The 21337-nt window shown below is 35.7% G+C and overlaps 1 protein-coding gene across 3 annotated transcripts in view; it reads left to right on the top strand.

Annotated features, from left to right (window-relative positions):
• The window catches only part of ADAM2 (ADAM metallopeptidase domain 2), a 103521-nt gene extending 86551 nt beyond the window's left edge, over positions 1-16970 (top strand). For all 3 annotated transcript variants that reach the window (XM_023214645.2, XM_023214643.2, XM_023214644.3), the window contains 5 exons: positions 4345-4422; positions 4624-4762; positions 7423-7582; positions 15789-15852; positions 16636-16970. In XM_023214645.2, the coding sequence (XP_023070413.1) occupies positions 4345-4422; positions 4624-4762; positions 7423-7582; positions 15789-15822 (411 nt within the window). In that variant the 3' untranslated portion in view covers positions 15823-15852; positions 16636-16970. The remainder of the gene's footprint in view (positions 1-4344; positions 4423-4623; positions 4763-7422; positions 7583-15788; positions 15853-16635) is intronic.
• The last annotated feature ends 4367 nt before the right edge of the window (positions 16971-21337 follow it).

Raw genomic sequence — 21337 nt, 5'->3', positions numbered from 1 at the left:
GTGATGTCTCACCAAGAAGCCATTTAAGAACACTAGGATGAGGATGGGATGAGTTGGAAAAATAATATATTTTAAATCAACCATGTATTTGAGAAACTAAAAAACCACACACAGGCCTAGGAAAGATGCATACTCAGAAAGGATCTGGGACGACCATAAGTTTTATATTCAGGTCGACCCCAAAGTTCAGATAATACTAAAGAAATTAGTAAAGAACTTCCACAGAACAGAGCCTGGCAGGTTGTTTAATTGCCCCATTTTCATGCTATTTCTAGCCTAAATACCTTGTTTTTCTTTGTGTGTGTGTGTGTGTGTGTGTGTGTGTGTTTTACTATTTTATAGGTCCTGTGAAATTTATGCTTTAAGGAGGTGGTGGGTTTACTACTTGCACCCTCTAAAGCTATGGGCTGAGCTGTACCTTGGACACTTTTAGCCATAGCTAGAGTAGCTGGGATGCAGGGTGCCAAGTCCTGAGGCGGTATAGAGCAGGGGGACCCTGGGCCCTGCCAAGGAAACCATTTTTGCCTCCTAAGTCTCTGTGTCTGTGATGGGAAGGGCTACCATGAAAGTCTCTGATATGCCTTGGAGACGTTTTCCCCACTGTACTGATGACTAACATTTGACTCTTCATTACTTATGCAAATTTCTACAGCAGACTCTAATTTTTCCCCAGAACAAGGGTTCTTTTTTTCTATTGCATCATCAGGCTGCAAATTTTTCCAACTTTTATACTTTGCTTCTTCTTGAATGCTTTGCTGCTTAGAAATCTCTTCTGCTAGATAGCCTAAATCATCTCTCTCAAGTTCAAAGTTACACAGATTTCTGGGGTGGGGGCAAAATACTGCCACTCTCCTTGCTAAAACATAACAAGAGTCACCTTTTCTCCAGTTTCCAACAAGTTTCTCATTTCCATCTGAGGCTACCTCAGCCTGGACTTCATTGTTCATATCACTAAGTGCATTTTGGTCAAAGTCATTCAACAAGTCTCTAGGAAGTTCCAAACTTTCCCACATTTTCCCATCTTATTCTTAGCCCTCCAAATGATTTCAATCTCTGGCTGTTACCCAGTTCCAAAATTGCTTCCACATTTTGGGTATCTTTACAGTAGCACTCCATTCCTGGTACCAATTTTACTGTATTAGTCTGTTCTCATGCTGTTAATCAAGACATGCCTGAAACTGGGTAATTTATAAAGAAAACAAGATTTAATGGGCTCACAGCTCCACACGGCTGGGGAGGTCTCACAATCATGGCAGAAGAGAGGAACAAAGGCATATCTCACATGGAGGCAGGCAAGAGAGTGTGTGCAGGGGACCTGCCCTTTATAAAACCGTCAGATCTCATGAGACTTATTCACTATCAGGAGACCAGCATGGGAAAACCCTGCCACCATAATACCTCCCACCAGGTCCCTCCCATGACACTGTGGGTATTGTGGGAGCTACAATTATGTCTCCACCACAATCTCTTGCCCCAGGTGTCTGCAAATGTTACTCTCCCTGCAGCTTTCCCTAGCAGTCTATACTGCTTCTTTCCATCTGAGATTTGCGTTAGGCAAATCAAAAACCAGTCCTTAAGGCAGCTACCAGACAAGTTAGAATATTGCCAATAAGATCTGTGCTGCATCCTTCAGTTTGAGGGAAGGGATTGAGAATTTAGCTGCTGCCTCATTCAGACAAAAATGCCAGAAAATTTTCTACCATTTTGACTGGGACAATGTGTTCTTCAGTATTTTACTGGTTGCTATAGACCTTTGACTGTTGCCGGAGCTCCTATAATGTTATTTCAGCCAGATTTTGTTTTGTTTCCTATATCATCATTTTTCTGATGTACCTCCCCAGACTATTTATTGAAAGTTTGATATAATGTGCTTGGAATTCTGCCACCGTTGTAGGATGCAAATGATCATTTAAATCCAAAATGCTTGGTCATTGATGGCCACTGGAGGAGTGCTGCCTTCAGTTTTAGTTGCTTTTGTGGAATCACATTGTTTCACATTTTCTGAACCTAAAAATGATTTTTATCTCTGGCACAATTATGCCTTTAAAAAAAGAGTATGAGCCTGGCCAACATGGTGAAACTCCATCTCTACTGGAAATACAAAAATTAACTGGGTGTGGTGGCGCAAACCTGTAATCGCAGTTACTTGAGAGGCTGAGGCATGAGAATTGCTTGAACCTCGGAAGCATAGGCTGCAGTGAGCTGAGACCATGCCACTGCACTCCAGCCTGGGCAACAGACTGAGACTGACCCTATCTCAAAAAAAAAAAAAAAAAAGTATGTCCAGATTTTATTTCACTTAGTATTTTAGTCCCTCCATAACAAGAGGGTTTCTGTAGGAACCTATTCTGCCTAATGACAATAAAGGAGGCTGCATTATGATTCTTATCTCAAAACAAAAATAAATCTGTTTTAGAGAATTTGGTGAAGAATAAAAAAGAATTGTACTTTTTATCTAATATTACTATTGCTATATGGTTATAAATAATTTTAATTTTTTTTAGCTAGTTTCTTAATTTGGATGCTATTTTTCCCTAGCAAAACTTCCTGCATGATGCAACTGAAGTTAAGCACTCTGCCACAGGCATGTTAAAGCAAAAACAAACAAACAAACAAAAATCAAACAGACAAAAACAAAAAACCACAACAACACTTCATTGCAGAAAAAGGGTACCAGTAATACCAACAACCCTTCCTCAACTTTTGTTTCTCTAGACAATTAATATATTTAATAGTTCTGAGAATTAGGTTTACTTTTTTCTGGACAATAGCTCTGCAAATTATATATCTAACTTCTCTATTTAAATTGTAGTTAGGTGTGAAGGAAGCATGCTAACAGAATAGATTTATAACTACAGCAGCACTAATCTGTATACAGTATCCAGAGCTAGTACTTTTTATGCTAGTACCACAGCCATCCAAGATAACCTTGCCATCTATTCATCATTAGTCCATTTCCCTGTAAGTCTTAGACAGAGGTATGCATTGCCATAATTCTCCAACACAAAAATGTATTTTTTCATAGTCAATAATATTGGGCAAAAACTATGTGAACAAATTAACTCTCTGACTTTAAAAGTTAGTGTGTTATGATCCTATATTATAAGAGAAAAAATCTCCCAAAATATTGCCAATAGTCTTTAGCAAACTTTTAAAATAAAAAATATTTCCATTTACATGTTCTTGGGCTTACCATTAGTCACTTTGTGTGTTTGTATGAGTTCATCAAACATTTTTTGTTCTTTTGAAACATAGTATTATTTGATATAGGTCGAAAGAGATCTCTGAAAACAGTTACTAAACCTTTGTCTTTATGCTTAACTTTCCTTATCTCAGTTGATTTAACTACCAGCAAGAGAATTAAACAAGTCAGAATCCTTGGTGTCATTCATCCATCTCTTTTTACTATGTATATTACTCCAGCTCAGCTGGTTTAAACTTTCTATCTCAAATACATCTACTGGTTTCTATCCTCATTGCCACTCAATTTCACTGTATGGTTATCATTTTTGTGGACCACAGCAATGACATTCTAACTTTGTATCTTCAGGCTATTGCCCTTTCCATTCTCTTTTCCAAAACCTACTTTTATCAGCTTTCCCTCTTCCAATATGTAAATACAGCAAATTGCTGTATTTGGCCAACTTGCACATGAAGAATATAAGATTCTACACAATCATGCCAATAAATATCTTCTCTCATATAATATCAAGTGTTTTGTTTGTTTCTCTCTCTTTGTTATGATATGAACAAGATGAGATTCGTGTTGTTCACTGATGCCTTCTTGGGGCCAGGTACATATGTAGGACTCAAATATGTATTTAATGAATGACTGAATGGCCACACAGCCCTTTAGATTTCTCAAAGGTTCAATATGTTCTTCCAAGGCAGAATCATTTTAAATATTATTTCTTTTTTATAATACTCTGTCTTTTACTTCTATACCAATTAATTCTGATCTATCATCAGGGCTCAATGAGAAGGTTTTACTGTTCTCAAATATTTGACACATTTCCTGTATTTTATGCTTTCATAAGTCAATTTTTTTCATTACAGCACTTATTACATACTTATTTGTGTTTTTCTCATTTCATATTTGTACCTGCTATCCCAGTCTAAGCAGGGAAGAAGCTGTTATTGTTTTGTTTACTCCTAGATAGTCAGTGTCTCATCTAGTGCTGGCAAGATAGTAGCTCAATACATTAACTATTCATTGTTAGTATTCTAATTCTTGTTGCTAAGAATTATTAGTCCATGGTAATATGGTATGGTATAGAATGCTTTTAATTAAATAGCAACTCTAGATGGCATGTCAATTAACTTACTTTTGCTCATCCTTTTCAGGTTTGCAAGAATCAAAGATGTGTGAGTTCTTCATACTTGGGTTATGATTGTACTACAGACAAATGCAACCATAGAGGTGTAAGTAGTATACTATGAGGTGAAAATCATTGAGTCTAATTTCAGGAAACTAAATGCATTGCTACACACACACACACACTCACCATACACAACATATAGGAAAATTGGCCTTATCTGACATACATATTATTTTATAATTCTACTTGAACACATATAAATCTAGTTGCTTATCTTATAAGGTGATATTTCTCCTTCTTTTAGGTATGCAATAACAAAAAGCACTGTCACTGTAGTGCTTCATATTTACCTCCAGATTGCTCAGTTCAATCAGATACATGGCCTGGTGGGAGTATTGACAGTGGCAATTTTCCACTTGTAGCTGTACCAGCCAGGCTCCCTGGTAAGTATTAATAATAAATCGGAAATATAATTAAAACATAATTTGAATTTATTAAATTTAATAACATGATATTTTGTCTACCAATTTATATCTAGACTATGTTTGGACATTAAACTGCATACGAATATGTATGTTTTACTTCCACTTCCAGAGAGTAATATATTACAATATATGTAGCATGTGTTATAAATATGATATATCCGTCAGAGCCCAGGCGTAAAGACACAAATCACTTTAGTCTTTCAAACAGAAAGAACGCAGTGTAAGGCATCTGGTAATTGCATAGATGAGATGATAATCAGAGAAAGGTGAGGCAACCCAGAAAATGACTACCACTTTTTAGGGTTAGAGGGACAATAAAAAGAGGTGGTATTACTAGAATCAGAATCTGGGCTATTTAGCATGATATATAACTCTGGTCAGGGATGTATAGCGGGATTGGAACCACAGGGAGAGTTACTGTCCAGCATGAACTGGAGGTATAGAGAATATACAGTCACTGTTGGTGATGCTGTTGAGGAAGGGGGAGTAATATCAGAGCTATTTTTACTCTTCGAATCCTCCAAATTTTACTCAGTGATTCCCAGTGATAAAAACTGACTGGAAGACAGCAGATCAAGGAACTTGTGTAGTGTGGCTCCCTGTGATATTGATCAAAGCAGAGGAAAAGCCTAGATGAATTTTAGAGAAAGCGAGAAGTTAACTGGCATATCCAATAATACTTAGGGCTAGGAGATTTCTTTGACATAAAAATCTAAATGTACATACAATTAGAGCCATTTTTCCAATTTTGAGTCATAGGTAGTTTCCACATTAATTCCAGTATCTGGAAATATTATATTTTATGTTATATAGTAATAGATTAGTAAGTTTCAAACTTTGTAATTAATGTATTTTCAAGCTATTTCCATTTTACTAGCAACAATTAGCTTATCTTCCATTTCCCAATGAGCAGTGGAGACCACTCCTTTCCAGGTTGGTTTTAGTGGTAGGATTGATTAACAAAATATGAAGAACTAACATTCTAGGACTCTCGTGGTCTTCCTACAGACCCTATCTAGGTATTTTGGAATCCTTACTTCTCTCATTCCTGGAAATCTCATTCTCTCATTCACTTCTTGAAAATTATCAGCAATATCTGAAATTTGATTGCACTCAGAAACAAAAATACAACCATCTAATAAGCCCTCCTCAAATTCAAAACCAACAAAATTGTGAGCAAAATAGAATGTTTTAAGTTACTAAGCATTGAGGTAATTTCTTACACGGCAATAAATAATTTAAAAAATTTAGCTACTGATGTGTTGCGTAATAGAAATCTAAAATGTGGCCTTAGCTTTGAAATTGGATAGTGCATGGAAGATAGAAAGGCAGGAAACTATTGAAGTCTTAGTACATGTTGAAGTTGGTGAGCAATTCAAGGACAGTTTAAAAACACGTTGCAGAAAGTGAAACCATTATTATGAAGTGGTAAATTGTTAGGCATCACTGCTGCCTTTGGTAATGTGGAAAATTGAACTCATGCCTACTATGAAATGGCTGGAAAAAAACATTAATGAGACTCCCTAGGACATTGGTCCATGCAAGGATTTTATCGGTTTGAAAGTAAAACTAATTTTCATTCTCCGCAAGTTTCTTAACGTAAGAAACAATGAAAGGCCAAATTTGAGATTAGAGCAATAAAATTTTATCTCAAATCAAAATTAAGCAAGGCCTTTGACTGTAAACACCTCTGTTAAAATCTCAGGAAAACTTAAGTTGATATCTCTTAGAGACTCTTTCCTCCATACAAAAGGCCTTCTAAGTATTTTATGTAAATGCTTCATAAGAACTTTCAAACAATAAGGCTACCAAGAATTTTAAACTGGTAATTTCATAACAGCCTCACAGGATCCAATACAGAGAAAGACATATGTCAAAGAAATTTGTGAGTGTGGCCTTTGTTTAATGGATTGTGGTTTTATTTGATACATGAGAAATTCAAAGGAATTATATTAGCTCGGATTGAAAGTGATCAAGGTAGCATATATGTTCATTGGTCCACAATCAACTACAGGCAAGAAACAGGCTGATAAAGGTAGTCAGATGTGAAAAGGACTATTTGCGTTATAAACCAAAGGGCATAAACAAAAAGTCAGAAACCACACTTCTTCTTAATCTGTGGGTTTATTTTTTAAATCACCACCAAAAAAAAAAAAACAACAACAACAACAACAACAACAACAAAAAATTATAGGCATAGATGGTTTCACAGGTGAACCAAACCAAATTCTTAAAAGAAAGCAATATTATTTTCAGAAAACGGTAGTGGGGAAGTTCCTGTCAACTCATTGTATGAGGAAAACATAATCCTGATGCCAAATTCAAACAAGGAACTCAACAAAGAAGAAAATCACAAAACAATATTCTTCATGAATAGAGATATAAAAATCCTCAACAAAATATTAGCTCATGATATGTAGCTATCCATTTTAAAAAGAGTTACAAAAGTCACTTTGGGCACTTATGTTTTCAAGCTATCTATTTCATATAAAATATGTTAATTTTAAAATTATTAAATTGTTCAAAGGTTCTATTCTGATAGACTTAGTAAAATACAGAAATATCTTTACTATATTTCTGGTGCTTGCTTTCAAATCTTTGATTTTTTTCTCTCCTAGAAAGGCGCTACATGGAGAACGTTTACCATTCCAAACCAATGAGATGGCCATTTTTCTTATTCATTCCTTTCTTTATTATGTTCTGTGTACTGATTGCTATAATGGTGAAAGTTCATTTCCAAAGGAAAAAATGGAGAACTGAGGACTATTCAAGCGATGAGTACATTGATTTCATATTTAAGATTTGTTATTTGTATAATTTATGAACATAGTCAATAAATAGCAATGTGGTAGATGTAATGAGTAATAATTCAAATTCAGTTATTGTCTTTATATGAGAATTTAATAACTCATATATGAATAACTAATGGCCAGCAGTGGTGGCTCACACCTGTTATCCCACCACTTTCTGAGGCCAAGGTGAGTGGATCACTTAAAGCCAGGAGTTCAAGACCAGCCTGGGCAACACAGTGAAATCCCATCTCTACAGAAAAATACAAAAATTAGCCAGGCATGGTGACATGCATCTATAATCCCAGCCAACAAAGAGAGACTGAGACTCAAAAAAGAAAAAATTATACACACACACACACACACAAACACACATACACATACATATATACATATATAGTAATTGCAATTTTGGGGGCGTGCCCAAGATGGCCAAATAGGAAGAGCTCCAGCCTTCAGCTCCCAGCGTGAGCGACACAGAAGACAGGTGATTTCTGCATGTTCAACTGAGGTACCAGGTTCATCACACTGGGGCATGTCGGACATGTGCAGCCTGACCAGCGAGAACTGAAGCAGGGCGAGGCATCGCCTCACCTGGGAAGCACAAGGGGGAAGGGAATCCCTTTTTGTAGCCAAGGGAAACTGGGACACACAACACCTGGAAAATCGGATAACTCTCACCCTAATACTGCACTTTACCAAGGGTCTTAGCAAATGGCACACCAGGAGATTATATCCCACACCTGGGCCGGAGGGTCCCATGCCCTTGGAGCCTCCCTCATTGCTAGCACAGCAGTCAGAGATCTAACTGCAAGGCGACAGTGAGGCTGGGGGAGGGGTGCCCACCATTGCTGAGGCTTAAGTAGGTAAACAAAGCCCCCGGGAAGCTCGAAGTGGGTGGAGCCCACTGCAGCTCAAGGAGGCCAGTCTGCCTCTGTAGACTCCTCCTCTGGGAACAGGGCATAGCTAAACAAAAAGCGCAGAAACCTCGGCAGAGGTCAATGCCCTTGTCTTATAGCTTTGAAGAGAGCAGTGGCTCTCCCAGCACGGAGGTTGAGATCTGAGAAAGGACAGACTGCCTGCTCAAGTGGGTCCCTGAGCCCTGAGTAGCCTAACTGGGAGCCATCCCCCGTTAGGTGCAGACCGACACCCCACACCTCACACGGTGGGGTATACCCCGAGACAAAGCTTCCAGAGCAAGAATCAGATAGCAACACTCACTGTTCAGCAATATTCTATCTTCTGCAGCCTCCACTGCTGATACCCAGGCAAACAGGGTCTGGAGTGGACCTCAAGCAAACTCCAACAGACCTACAGCTGAGGGTCCTGACTGTTAGAAGGAAAACTAACAAACAGGAAGGACACCCACACCAAAACCCCATCAGTACATCACCATCATCAAACACTAAAGGCAGATAAAACCATAAAGATGGGGAAAAAGCAGTGCAGAAAAACTGGAAATTCAAAAAATCAGAGTGCATCTCCCCCTCCAAAGGAATGTAGCTCATCGCCAGCAACAGAACAAAGCTGGACGAAGAATGACTTTGACAAGTTGAGAGAAGAAGGCTTCAGTAGATCAAACTTCTCAGAGCTAAAGGAGGAACTACGTAACCAGCACAAAAAACTAAAAACCTTGAAAAAAGAATGGAAGAATGGATAACTGGAAAAATCAATGCAGAGAAGACCTTAAAAGAACTGATAGAGATGAAAACCATAACACGAGAAATACATGACAAATGCACAAGCTTCGGTAACCGACTAGATCAACTGGAAGAAAGAGTATCAGCAATTGAAGATCAAATGAATGAAATGAAGAGAGAAGTGTGGAGAAAAACGAGTAAAAAGAAATGAACAAAGCCTCCAAGAAGCATGGGATTATGTGAAAAGACCATATCTACATCTGATTGGTGTGTCTGAAAGTGACGGGGAAAATGGAACCAAATTGGAAAACACTCTTCAGGATATCATCCAGGAGAACTTACCCAACCTAGTAAGGCAGGCCAACATTCAAATTCAGGAAATACAGAGAATGCCACAAAGATACTCCTTGAGAAGAGCAACTCCAAGACACATAATTGTCAGATTCACCAAAGTTGAAATGAAGGAAAAAATGTTCAGGGCAGACAGAGAGAAAGGTCGGGTTACACACAAAGGGAGGCCCATCAGACTAACAGCAGATCTCTCGGCAGAAACTCTCCAAGCCAGAAGAGAGTGGGGGCTTATATTCAACATTCTTAAAGAAAAGAATTTTCAACCCAGAATTTCATATCCAGACAAACTAAGTTTCATAAGTGAAAGAGAAATAAAACCTTTTAGAGACAAGCAAATGCTTACAGATTTTGTCACCACCAGGCCTGCCCTACAAGAGATCCTGAAGGAAGCACTAAACATGGAAAGGCACACCAGGTACCAACCATTGCAAAAACATGTCAAAATGTAAAGTCCATCGATGCTAGGAAGAAACTGCATCAACTAGCGAGAAAAGTAATCAGCTAATAGCATAATGACAGGATCAAGTTCACACATAACAATATTAACCTTAAATATTAATGGACTAAATGGTCCAATTAAAAGGCACAGAATGGCAAACTGGATAAAGAGTCAAGACCTATCAGTCTGCTGTATTCAGGAGACCCATCTCATGTGCAGAGACACACATAGGCTCAAAATAAAGGGATGGAGGAAGATTATGCAGAGACACACATAGGCTCAAAATAAAGGGATGGAGGAAGATCTACCAAGCTAATGGAAAACAAAAAAAAAGCAGAGATTGCAATCCTAGTCTCTGATAAAACAGACTTTAAACCATCAAAGATCAAAAGAGATAAAGAAGGCCATTACATAATGGTAAAGGGATCAATTCATCAGGAAGAGCTAACTATCCTAAATATAGATGCACCCAATACAGGAGCACCCAGATTCATAAAGCAAGTCCTTAGAGACTTACAAAGAGACTTAGACTCCCATACAATAATAATGGGAGACTTTAACACCCCACTGTCAACATTAGACAGATCAATGAGACAGAAAGTTAACAAGGATATCCAGGAATTGAACTCAACTCTGCACTAAGCAAACCTAATAGACATCTACAGAACTCTCCACCCCAAATCAACAGAATATAAATTCTTTTCAGCACCACATCACACTTATTCCAAAATTGACCACATAGTTGGAAGTAAAACACTCCTCAGCAAACGTACAAGAACAGAAATTATAACAAACTGTCTCTCAGACCACAGTGCAATTAAACTAGAACTGAGGACTAAGAAACTCAATCAAAACAGCTCAACTACATGGAAACTGAACAACCTGCTCCTGAATGACTACTGGGTACATAACGACATGAAGGCAGAAATAAAGATGAACTTTGAAACCAATGAGAACAAAGATACAACATACCAGAAGCTCTGGGACACATTTATAGCAGTGTGTAGAGGGAAATTTATAGCACTAAATGCCCACAAAAGAAAGCAGGAAAGATCTAAAATTGACATCCTAACATCACAATTAAAAGAACTAGAGAAGCAAGAGCAAGCACATTCAAAAGCTAGCAGAAGGCAAGAAATAACTAAGATCAGAGCAGAACTGAAGGAGATAGAGACACAAAAAACCCTCCAAAAAATCAATGAATCCAGGAGCTGGTTTTCTGAAAAGATCAACAAAATTGATAGACCGCTAGCAAGACCAATAAAGAAGAAAAGAGAGAGGAATCAAATAAAAAATGATAAAGGGGATATCACAACCGACCCCCAGAAATACAAACTACCATCGGAGAATACTATAAACACCTCTATGCAAATAAACTAGAAAACCTAGAAGAAATGGATAATTTCCTGGACACTTACACTCTCCCAAGACTAAACGAGGAAGAAGTTGAATCCCTGAACAGACCAATAGCAGGCCCTGAAATTGAGGCAATAATTCATAGCCTACCAACCAAACAAAGTCCAGGACCAGACAGATTCACAGTTGAATTCTACCAGAGGTACAAGGAAGAGCTGGTACCATTCCTTCTGAAACTATTCCAATCAATAGAAAAAGAGGGAATCCTCCCTAACTCATTTTATGAGGCCAACGTCATCCTGATACCAAAGCCTGACAGAGATGCAACCAAAAAAGAGAATTTTAGATCAATATCCCTGATGAACATCGATGCAAAAACCCTCTATAAAACACTGGCAAACTGAATCCAGCAGCACATCTAAAAGCTTATCCACCATGATCAAGTGGGCTTATCCATGGGATGCAAGGCTGGTTCAACATATGCAAATCAAAATTGTAATCCAGCATAAAAACAGAACCAAAGACAAAAACTACATGATTATCTCAATACATGCCCTTCATGCTAAAAACTCTCAATAAATTTGTATTGATAGAATGTATCTCAAAATAATAAGAGCTATTTATGACAAACCCACAGCCAATATCATACTGAATGGACAAAAACTGGAAGCATTCCCTTTGAAAACTGGCACAAGACAGGGATGCCCTCTCTCACCACTCCTATTCAACATAGTGTTGGAAGTTCTGGCTAGGGCAATCAGGCAAGAGAAAGAAATCAAGGGTATTCACTTAGGAAAAGAAGAAGTCAAATTGTCCCTGTTTGCAGATGACATGATTATATATTTAGAAAACCCCATTGTCTCAGCCCAAAATCTCCTTAAGCTGATAAGCAACTTCAGCAAAGTCTCAGGATACAAAATCAAACTGCAAAAATCACAAGTATTCTTATACACCAGTAACAGACAAACAGAGAGCCAAATCATGAATGAACTCCCATTCACAATAGCTTCAAAGAGAATAAAATACCTAGGAATCCAATTTGCAAAGGATATAAAGGACCTCTTCAAGGAGAACTACAAACCACTGCTCAGTGAAATAAAAGAGGACTCAAACAAATGGAAGAACATAGCATGCTTATGGATAGGAAGAATCAATATCGTGAAAATGGCCATACTGCCCAAGGTAATTTATAGATTCAATGCCATCCCCATTAAGCTACCAATGACTTTCTTCACAGAATTGGAAAAATACTGCTTTAAAGCTCATATGGAACCAAAAAAGACCCCGCATTGCCAAGACAATCCTAAGTCAAAAGAACAAAGCTGGAGGCATTACGCTACCGGACTTCAAACTATACTTAAGGCTACAGTAACCAAAACAGCATGGTACTGTTACCAAAACAGAGATATAGACCAATGGAACAGAACAGAGTCCTCAGAAATAATACCACACATCTACAGCCATCTGATCTTTGACAAAGCTGACAGAAACAAGAAATGGGGAAAGGATTCCCTATTTAATAAATGGTGCTGGGAAAATTGGCTAGCCATAAGTAGAAAGCTGAAACTGGATCCTTTCCTTACTCCTTACATGAAAATTAATTTCAGATGGATTACAGACTTAAATGTTAGACCTAAAACCATAAAAACTCGAGAAGAAAACCTAGGTAATACCATTCAGGACATAGGCATGGGCAAGGACTTCATGTCTAAATCTCCAAATGCAATGGCAACAAAAGCCAAAATTGACAAATGGGATCTAATTAAACTAAAGAGCTTCTGCACAGCAAAAGAAACTACCATCAGAGTGAACAGGCAACCTACAGAATGGGAGAAAATTTTTGCAATCTACTCATCTGACAAAGGGCTAATATCTAGAACCTATAAAGAATACAATCAAATTTAAGAAAAAAGCAAACAACCCCATCAAAAAGTGGGCAAAGGATATGAACAGACACTTCTCCACAGAAGACATTCATACAGCCAACAGACACATGAAAAAATGCTCATCATCACTTGCTATCAGAGAAATATAAATCAAAACCACAATTAGATACCATCTCACACCAGTTAGAATGGCAATCATTAAAAAATCAGGAAACAACAGGTGCTGGAGAGGATGTGGAGAAATAGGAATGCTTTTACACTGTTGGTGGGACTGTAAAATAGTTCAACCATTGTGGAAAACAGTGTGGTGATTCCTCAAGGATCTAGAACTAGAAATACCATTTGACCCAGCCATCCCACTACTGGGGATATACCCAAAGGATTATAAGTCATGCTGCTATAAAGACACATGCACACATATGTTTACTACAGCACTATTCACAATAGCAAAGACTTGGAATCAACCCAGATGTCCATCAGTGACAGACTAAATTAAGAAAATGTGGCACATACATTCCATGGAATACTATGCAGCCATAAAAAAGGATGAGTTTGTGTCCTGTAGGGACATGGATGCAGCTGGAAACCATCATTCTCAGCAAACTATGGCAAGAACAGAAAACCAAATATAGCATGTTCTCACTCATAGGTGGGAACTGAACAATCAGATCACTTGGACACAGGAAGGGGATCATCACACACCAGGTTCTATTGTGGGAAGAGGGGGGAGGGATAGCATTAGGAGATACACCTAATGTAAATGACGAGTTAATGGGTGCAGCACACCAACATGGCACATGTATATATATGTAACAAACCTGCACGTTGTGCACATGTACCCTAGAACTTAAAGTATAATAAAAAAAAAAGAAAGTTTGTCAACCAATTATACTTAGGAAGTTAAGCAAATATATTACATGTGATGAATAATGCAATATGAAAAGTTTAAAGGAGTTTAAGTTCATAAATGAGACCAAAATTGATCAGAGCCTTTTTAGAAATGATTGCTAAATTTTCTAGATCTATAATTAAAATAATAAGTTATTTAAGCTGAAATTAAAAGTGTAAGGACAAACTAGGTTTTTCCTTTTATTTATAACTTTAATAAATTGAATATTAATTTTTTAAACTTAAAAAAATTGCAATTTTAATCGTATAAGAATCTGGACATTTTAGGGGCAAGATTAGTTAACGTTTAGTTGTCCATTAAAGTTTAAAGTTTGTCTTTAAATTTATATACCTTCTTTTATTATTTGATCTTGTGAAATATGTATTTTAACTTAATAATACTTAAATAACTTTGTAATATTTATATCTCTTAGTGAATTTTTATCCTATTTTAATGAAAGGCAATAGGAAAACCCAGGAAAGTAATTTAGCTTTTTTTTTTTTGGTAGTAATGTAAATGGAAACACAAGCAGTTAGAAGTAGAAAAAGATTAAAAATTAATGTGTAGGCCGGGCGCGGTGGCTCAAGCCTGTAATCCCAGCACTTTGGGAGGCCGAGACGGGCGGATCACGAGGTCAGGAGATCGAGACCATCCTGGCTAACACGGTGAAACCCCGTCTCTACTAAAAATACAAAAAAACTAGCCTGGCGAGGTGGCGGGTGCCTGTAGTCCCAGCTACTTGGGAGGCTGAGGCAGGAGAATGGCGTAAACCCGGGAGGCGGAGCTTGCAGTGAGCAGAGATCTGGCCACTGCACTCTAGCCCAGGGGACAGAGTGAGGCTCCGCCTCAAAAAAAAAAAAAAAATTAATATGTAATAAAAGACTAAAAATCTAGATGATAGCCACATCTATTCTACAGAAAATATAAAACAAATAACTTTTTAGTAAAAATAAAAATATCTGAATATATGCTATAAGAATACAAGTAAACATTAAAACTGGATTATTTATTTTCAAGGAAAATGCTATAAAATGATTTCTGCCTAGGAGTTATATAATTATGTCCTTCATTTTACTTGAAATGAATTGAATTTCATTAAAATACTTAAAATAATATGGCAATGTAAATGAGGAGGGAATATATTTTAAAAGTTGATTTGAAATTGCTGAAATAATATACAGCACCTAAACTAGTCATAATTTAGTCAATACTTAAGTATGCTAAAGTGGTTTTCTTATATTGGATAACTATTGTGGAAAAACTGATATCAAATATCTTTAGGGAAGAAAACATAGCTAGTAAAATGAATAGAAATTAATAGGGTTGAAAACGAATGGCAAAAGAGTTTAAAGATACTTAACCAATAATATTATGAATATAAAAGTGATCTAAGTTTATTTTCAGGTAAACATATATCACTGTGCTTTTTTTTCATATTCAGTGATGCAAAGATGTGCATTATTAGTCTTGATTACCGGGGCAGAGATGTTATTAGTGATAGGGTATTCTCAAATAATGGGTGAACCCAGTTCTTAGATAAAAATTTAGAACTCTTTCAAGACTGATAGATAATACAGAGGTTTGTAAAATCGTCCTGAAGAAAGTATAATATTATTTTTATTTTTAATATGCAGGCAACCTGAAAGTGAGAGTGAACCTAAAGGGTAGTCTGGACAACAGAGATGCCATGATATCACTGTAAGTTTCTTTCATTTTTTAAAATTTATTTTACTTGAAGTACTGGGATACATGTGCAGACTGTGCAGGTTTGTTACATAGGTATACATGTGCCATGTTGGTTTGCTGCACCTTTCAACCCACCATCTAGGTTTTAAGCCCCATGTACATTAGGTATTAGTCCCAATGCTCTTCCTCCCCTTGCCCCCAACCCTTGACAGGTTCTGGTGTGTGATGTTCCCCTCCCTGTTTCCATGTGTTTTCTTTATTCAACTCCCACTTATAAGTGAGAACATGCAGTGTTTGGTTTTATGTTCCTGTGTGTGTTTGCTGAGAATGATGGCTTCCAGCTTCATCCATGTCCCTGCAAAGGACATGAGTGAGTTCCAAATATTTTAAGGATGGGGGGTTGGTGGGGGGGAGGAAGAGAGAGAGAGAGAGAGAGAATGTATAGATGAAATAGATGAATACATATTAAGTACTGACAGTCATATAGCTATATATCATAAAAATAAATTGAAGAATATTTTTCAGAATTATATTTTTCAGAATTTATAATAGACATGATCAAGATATAATAATGATACTGAAATTTTTCACTTAAAAATTTCTTATAGTGTTATTTTTAAATTCTTTTCTCTAGTTAATTTTACTTCTTTAGCATTTGTGTATTTAAAATGCTGGCTAAAAATAAATTGCATGATATAGGTCGACTTTGCAATAAGGTTACTTGCATGCTATTTGTTGAACTAGCTGTCATTGTAACTTACTTGTTGATAAAGGTGACTTTTTTCATTTATTCAGTCTTCTAGAGTAATTATCTGCGATGGATGGACACAAAAAAGTGGAAAAAAAAAAGAATGTACATTACCTGGTTTCCTGGGACTCAAACCTGCATATTGTGATTTTTAATTTGACCAGAAAATATGATATGTATATTTGTATAATTTCACAGATAATTTACTTATTAAAAATGCATGATAATGAGTTTTACATTACAAATTTCTGTTTTTTTAAGTTATCTCACACTATTTCTGTTGGTCAGTAGACACTAATTCTGTCAGTAGGGGCATGGTATAAGGAAATACCGTAATGTAATGAGGTGGTACCATCATTAAAAGCCACTGTTATATTTCAAATTGCAATGGTGTGTTGTTATTTATAGTGTCACGGTCTGTAATCAATCAAAGACAATGATCCTAAAATTTGGAAAAGTTTTTCACCATATGCTGCTGAAAAAAGATACATTTTCAGGTATATAAACATTCAGAGTAAAGGATGAACAAATATACACCACAAGAACTTTCTACAAAATAAAGCAAATAGACTTTAAGTCTAACAGCGTTAGTAGAGATAAAAGAAGAATGTATTCTAATGCAAAAGGTCAAGTTATTATGAAGTTATAATAATTATAATTAAAATATTTTACAACTTTTAATATAACTTCAACATGTACGAAGCAAATATTGATAGAACAAAAAGAGAAGTAGAAAAATCATCAAATATACTTAAGGATTTGAGCAACACGATTGACAAAAATGATCTATTAGATATACACAACAACTTCAAAATATGTATTTTAAGTCCATGTGAAAGATTTACTGATATATTCCACATGCTTGCACATAAAACACATCTAAACAATTTCTCATAACTGAAATATTTCAGATTATGTTCTCTAACTAAAGCAAATTTAAGATAAATATATTATAAAATATAAATTCTCCAAGTATTTGAAATAAACGATACATTTCTAAACAATTCATAGATCAAAGAAGAACATTCAATGGAAATTTAAATATACTTTGAACTGTATGCTGTAAAAGTATAGAAAAAAGAATGACTGATGTAGCTGGTCCTTGCTTAGTGAGAATCTGAAACTACTTGAAGATGTTAAAGGAAAATCGAATATGAGCCTATAACTATTTTTAAATTAATTGAATGTAAGAAATAATATAGAAAAAGGAAAAATTTAATGAAAATAACTATAATATTAAGAATAAACAAAGCCAAAGTTATTTCTTTGAGGAAACCAATAAAATTAATAAAACTTTAAGAATATACTAATACTAGAGAAAAATTTTGAAGGCACACATTAACAATATCAGAAGTGAAAAGGCACACACTCACAGTCACTATTAATAGTAAGAAATTTAAACATTTAAATGAAATAGAAGTATTTCTATTTTCCAAAATTGACCTAAGAAGAATTTAAATATCTGCATGTAACTGCAATTTAAAAGCAACTGTAATCAAAGTTAAAAAGTGTTTAATAAAGAAAATTTAGGTTTTGATGGCTTCCTCTTTGCAATCAAGCAAGTACTTAGGAAGACATAACTTCAGTCCTACACATGCTGATTCCTTTTATGAGGTTCAGCAAAAATTAGTAACAAAACATGGCAGTCATTATTCAGCCTGAAAAAAGAAGGAAATCTTGTTATATGTAGTAACATGGGTGAAATTTAAGGACATATGCTAAGTGTAATAAGCGAATCACAAAAAGGCAAATATTTCATGATTCCATTTATATGAGGGATCTAAAATAGTCAAACTATTTGACTCAATTCTCTGATTTATAAGCATATACACACATAAGACACACAGATTTTTAGGTACTAGAAATAGATTTGAAGTTTTTTAATCCAATGAAAGGGATCAGCAAAACATATATAATGAAAATAATTAATATTGAATTTTCTAGTCTTTCCTCCTAATATTGTGAAGACATTTAGAAAATTCACTATTAACATTTTTATATATCTGTGGAAATAGTAGTAAATATGGCTGCAAAAAAAATAAAAAATACACTTTAAAAAGGAATCTTTATCCAAAGAAAACCTTATTATAATATAAACACAGAAAATCCAAAATAATCTATAGATAAAATATTTTAATTACCAAATGAATCTGAAAAATCCATTGTGTGTAAATTTAATACACAAATATCCCATTTACATATAAAATAAAAAATGTAAAAACTAGAATATTTAAAAGAATGTCATTTACATTAGCACCAAACATATTAAATCCCTAGAAATAACCATTCTAGGAAAACTATGACATCTATACATACAAAATGATAAATTACTATTAAAAGAAATTAAAGATAGTGTTAGGCCATTCTTGCATTGCTATAAAGAAAAACCTGAGGCTGGATTTTTTTTTTTTTTTTTTTTTTTTTGAGACGGAATTTTGCTCTTGTTGCCCAGGCTGGAGTGCAATGGCGTGATCTCGGCTCACTGCAGCCTTCGCATCCCAGGTGCAAGCAATTCTCCTGCCTCAGCCTCCTGAGTAGCTGGGATTACAGGTGCACACCACTATGCCCAGATAATTTGTGTATGTTTAATAGAGATGGGGTTTCACCATGTTGGCCAGGCTGGTCTTGACTTCCTGACCTCAGGTGATCCACTCGCCTTGGCCTCCCAAAGTGCTGGGACTATAGGCGTGAGCCACTGCACCCAGCTGAGGCTGGATAATTTGTAAGTAAATCACACTACCTAACTTCAAAATGTGTAAACACCATGGTACTGATATAAAAGCAGACACATAGACTAATGGAACAGAATAGAGAGCCAAGAAATAAATCTATGCATTTACAGCCAACTGATTTTCGACAAAGGCGCCAAGAATACATACGAGGAAAAGTTTCTTCAACAAATGATGTTGACAAAACTGGTTACCTACATGCAGAAGAATGAAATTAGATCCTTATGTATTAGATATATAGGATCTAATATATAGACAAATTATCTCAAAATGAATTAAATACTTAAATATAAGACCTGAAATTGTAAAAGTATAAGGAGAAACAAAAACATAGGGGAAAAGCTCCAAGACATTAGTCTGGGTAATGAGTTTTTAGAATATGACCTCAAAGTACAGACAACAAATGCAAAAATAGACAAATAGAATTGTGCCATACCAAAAAACTTCTGTACAGCAAATGAGACTCAACAGAGTGAAGTGACAGCTTGCAGAAAAAGAGAAAAGACTGGCAAACTATACATCTGATAATAAGTTAATACTCAAAATATTAACAAATTTAAACAGCAAGAAGACAAATAGCCTGATTAAACAATGGACACAATAAAGGAATAGACTTTCTCAAAGGAATACATACAAATGGCCAACACATAAATTACAAAATGCTCAATATCACCAATTACCAGAAAATGTAAATCAAAACCACAATAAGATACAATGGAGATACAGTGTTAGATTGGCTGTTATCAAAAGGTAAAAGATAATAAGTACAGATGAGGATGCAGAAAAAACAGAACACTTATACCCTGTTGTTGGGAATATAAATTAATACAATCATTATAGAAAACAGTATGGAGGTTCCTCAAAAAATTAAACCTAGAAGTGCTGTATGACTCAGCACTCCCACCACTGGTTATGTATTCAAAGTAAATAAAATCAGTATGTTGAATAGATATCTGCACTGCCTGGTTTACTGCAGCACACACAGTAGGGTCAAGATACAGAATCAAGCTAAATGTCCATCAACTAATGAATGGATAAAGAAAATACAGTACATATATACAATAATTCAGCCATAAAAAGAGGAAATTATCTCATTTGCTACAACATTTATGAACCTAGAGGCCATGATGTTAAGTAAAATAAGCCACAGAAAGACAAATATCACATCATCTCACTCATGTGGGATCTATAAATGTTGATTTCATAGAAGTAGAGAGTAGAATGGTGGTTACCAGAAGCTGAAGTGATTAGAAGACAAAAGGGTTTGGGGAAATGTTGGTCCAATGGTACATATTTACAGTTAAATAGGGGAAATATTCTCAAGAGATCCATCACGCTGACTGTAGTCAATGACAGTGTATTTTATTATTGAAAAACACAGAGAGCAGATATGTGTTTGCACCACAATAATGTTAACTATTTGAGGTAATGAATTTATCAGTTAGTTACATTTAATCACTCCACAATGTATATATGTTTCCAAACATTATGCTATACATGATAGATACATACAATTTTATCTGTCAATTGAAAAAAGTGGACTTAATACAAAAAGGAAAAGATAAAGTAGACATAACAGGCCCACAGATTAAAATTATTTCATTACTTTTAAATATGCAGTTAAAAAAAGAAATAAATGAGGTTTCCACTAAGAAGTTGACAGCAATTTATCAATATTTGAGAGCTAAGTGACCTGTTCCAACCCCAACCCCAACTCATAGACCAATGGCATATGAAATTTATCTATTCTAGTCCAGTGGAGTTCAAATCTAATCATGAGGATTGTAGTTCAGAACAGAAAATAGTTAAAGAACGAGCTGAATTTAATAACTTATTTAAAGCCATAAATCTGAAAAAGACTGATAGGGAGACCAAAATACGTTGGTCCAGGCTTTTTGGGGGGAGAATCAATAGTTTGAGTAAAGTGGCCTGAGTTGGCATGCAAATTATCTTAGAACTGTTAGTTACAGGAACTCAACGTACCGTAAACCCTCCAAGAGACAAGGAGGACCTAAGATGT

This window comes from Piliocolobus tephrosceles, chromosome 7 (genome assembly GCF_002776525.5).
Source record: "Piliocolobus tephrosceles isolate RC106 chromosome 7, ASM277652v3, whole genome shotgun sequence".
NCBI lineage: Eukaryota > Metazoa > Chordata > Mammalia > Primates > Cercopithecidae > Piliocolobus > Piliocolobus tephrosceles.
The sequence above is the reverse complement of the archived record's forward strand: the minus strand, read 5'-3'. Positions and strand labels throughout refer to the sequence as shown.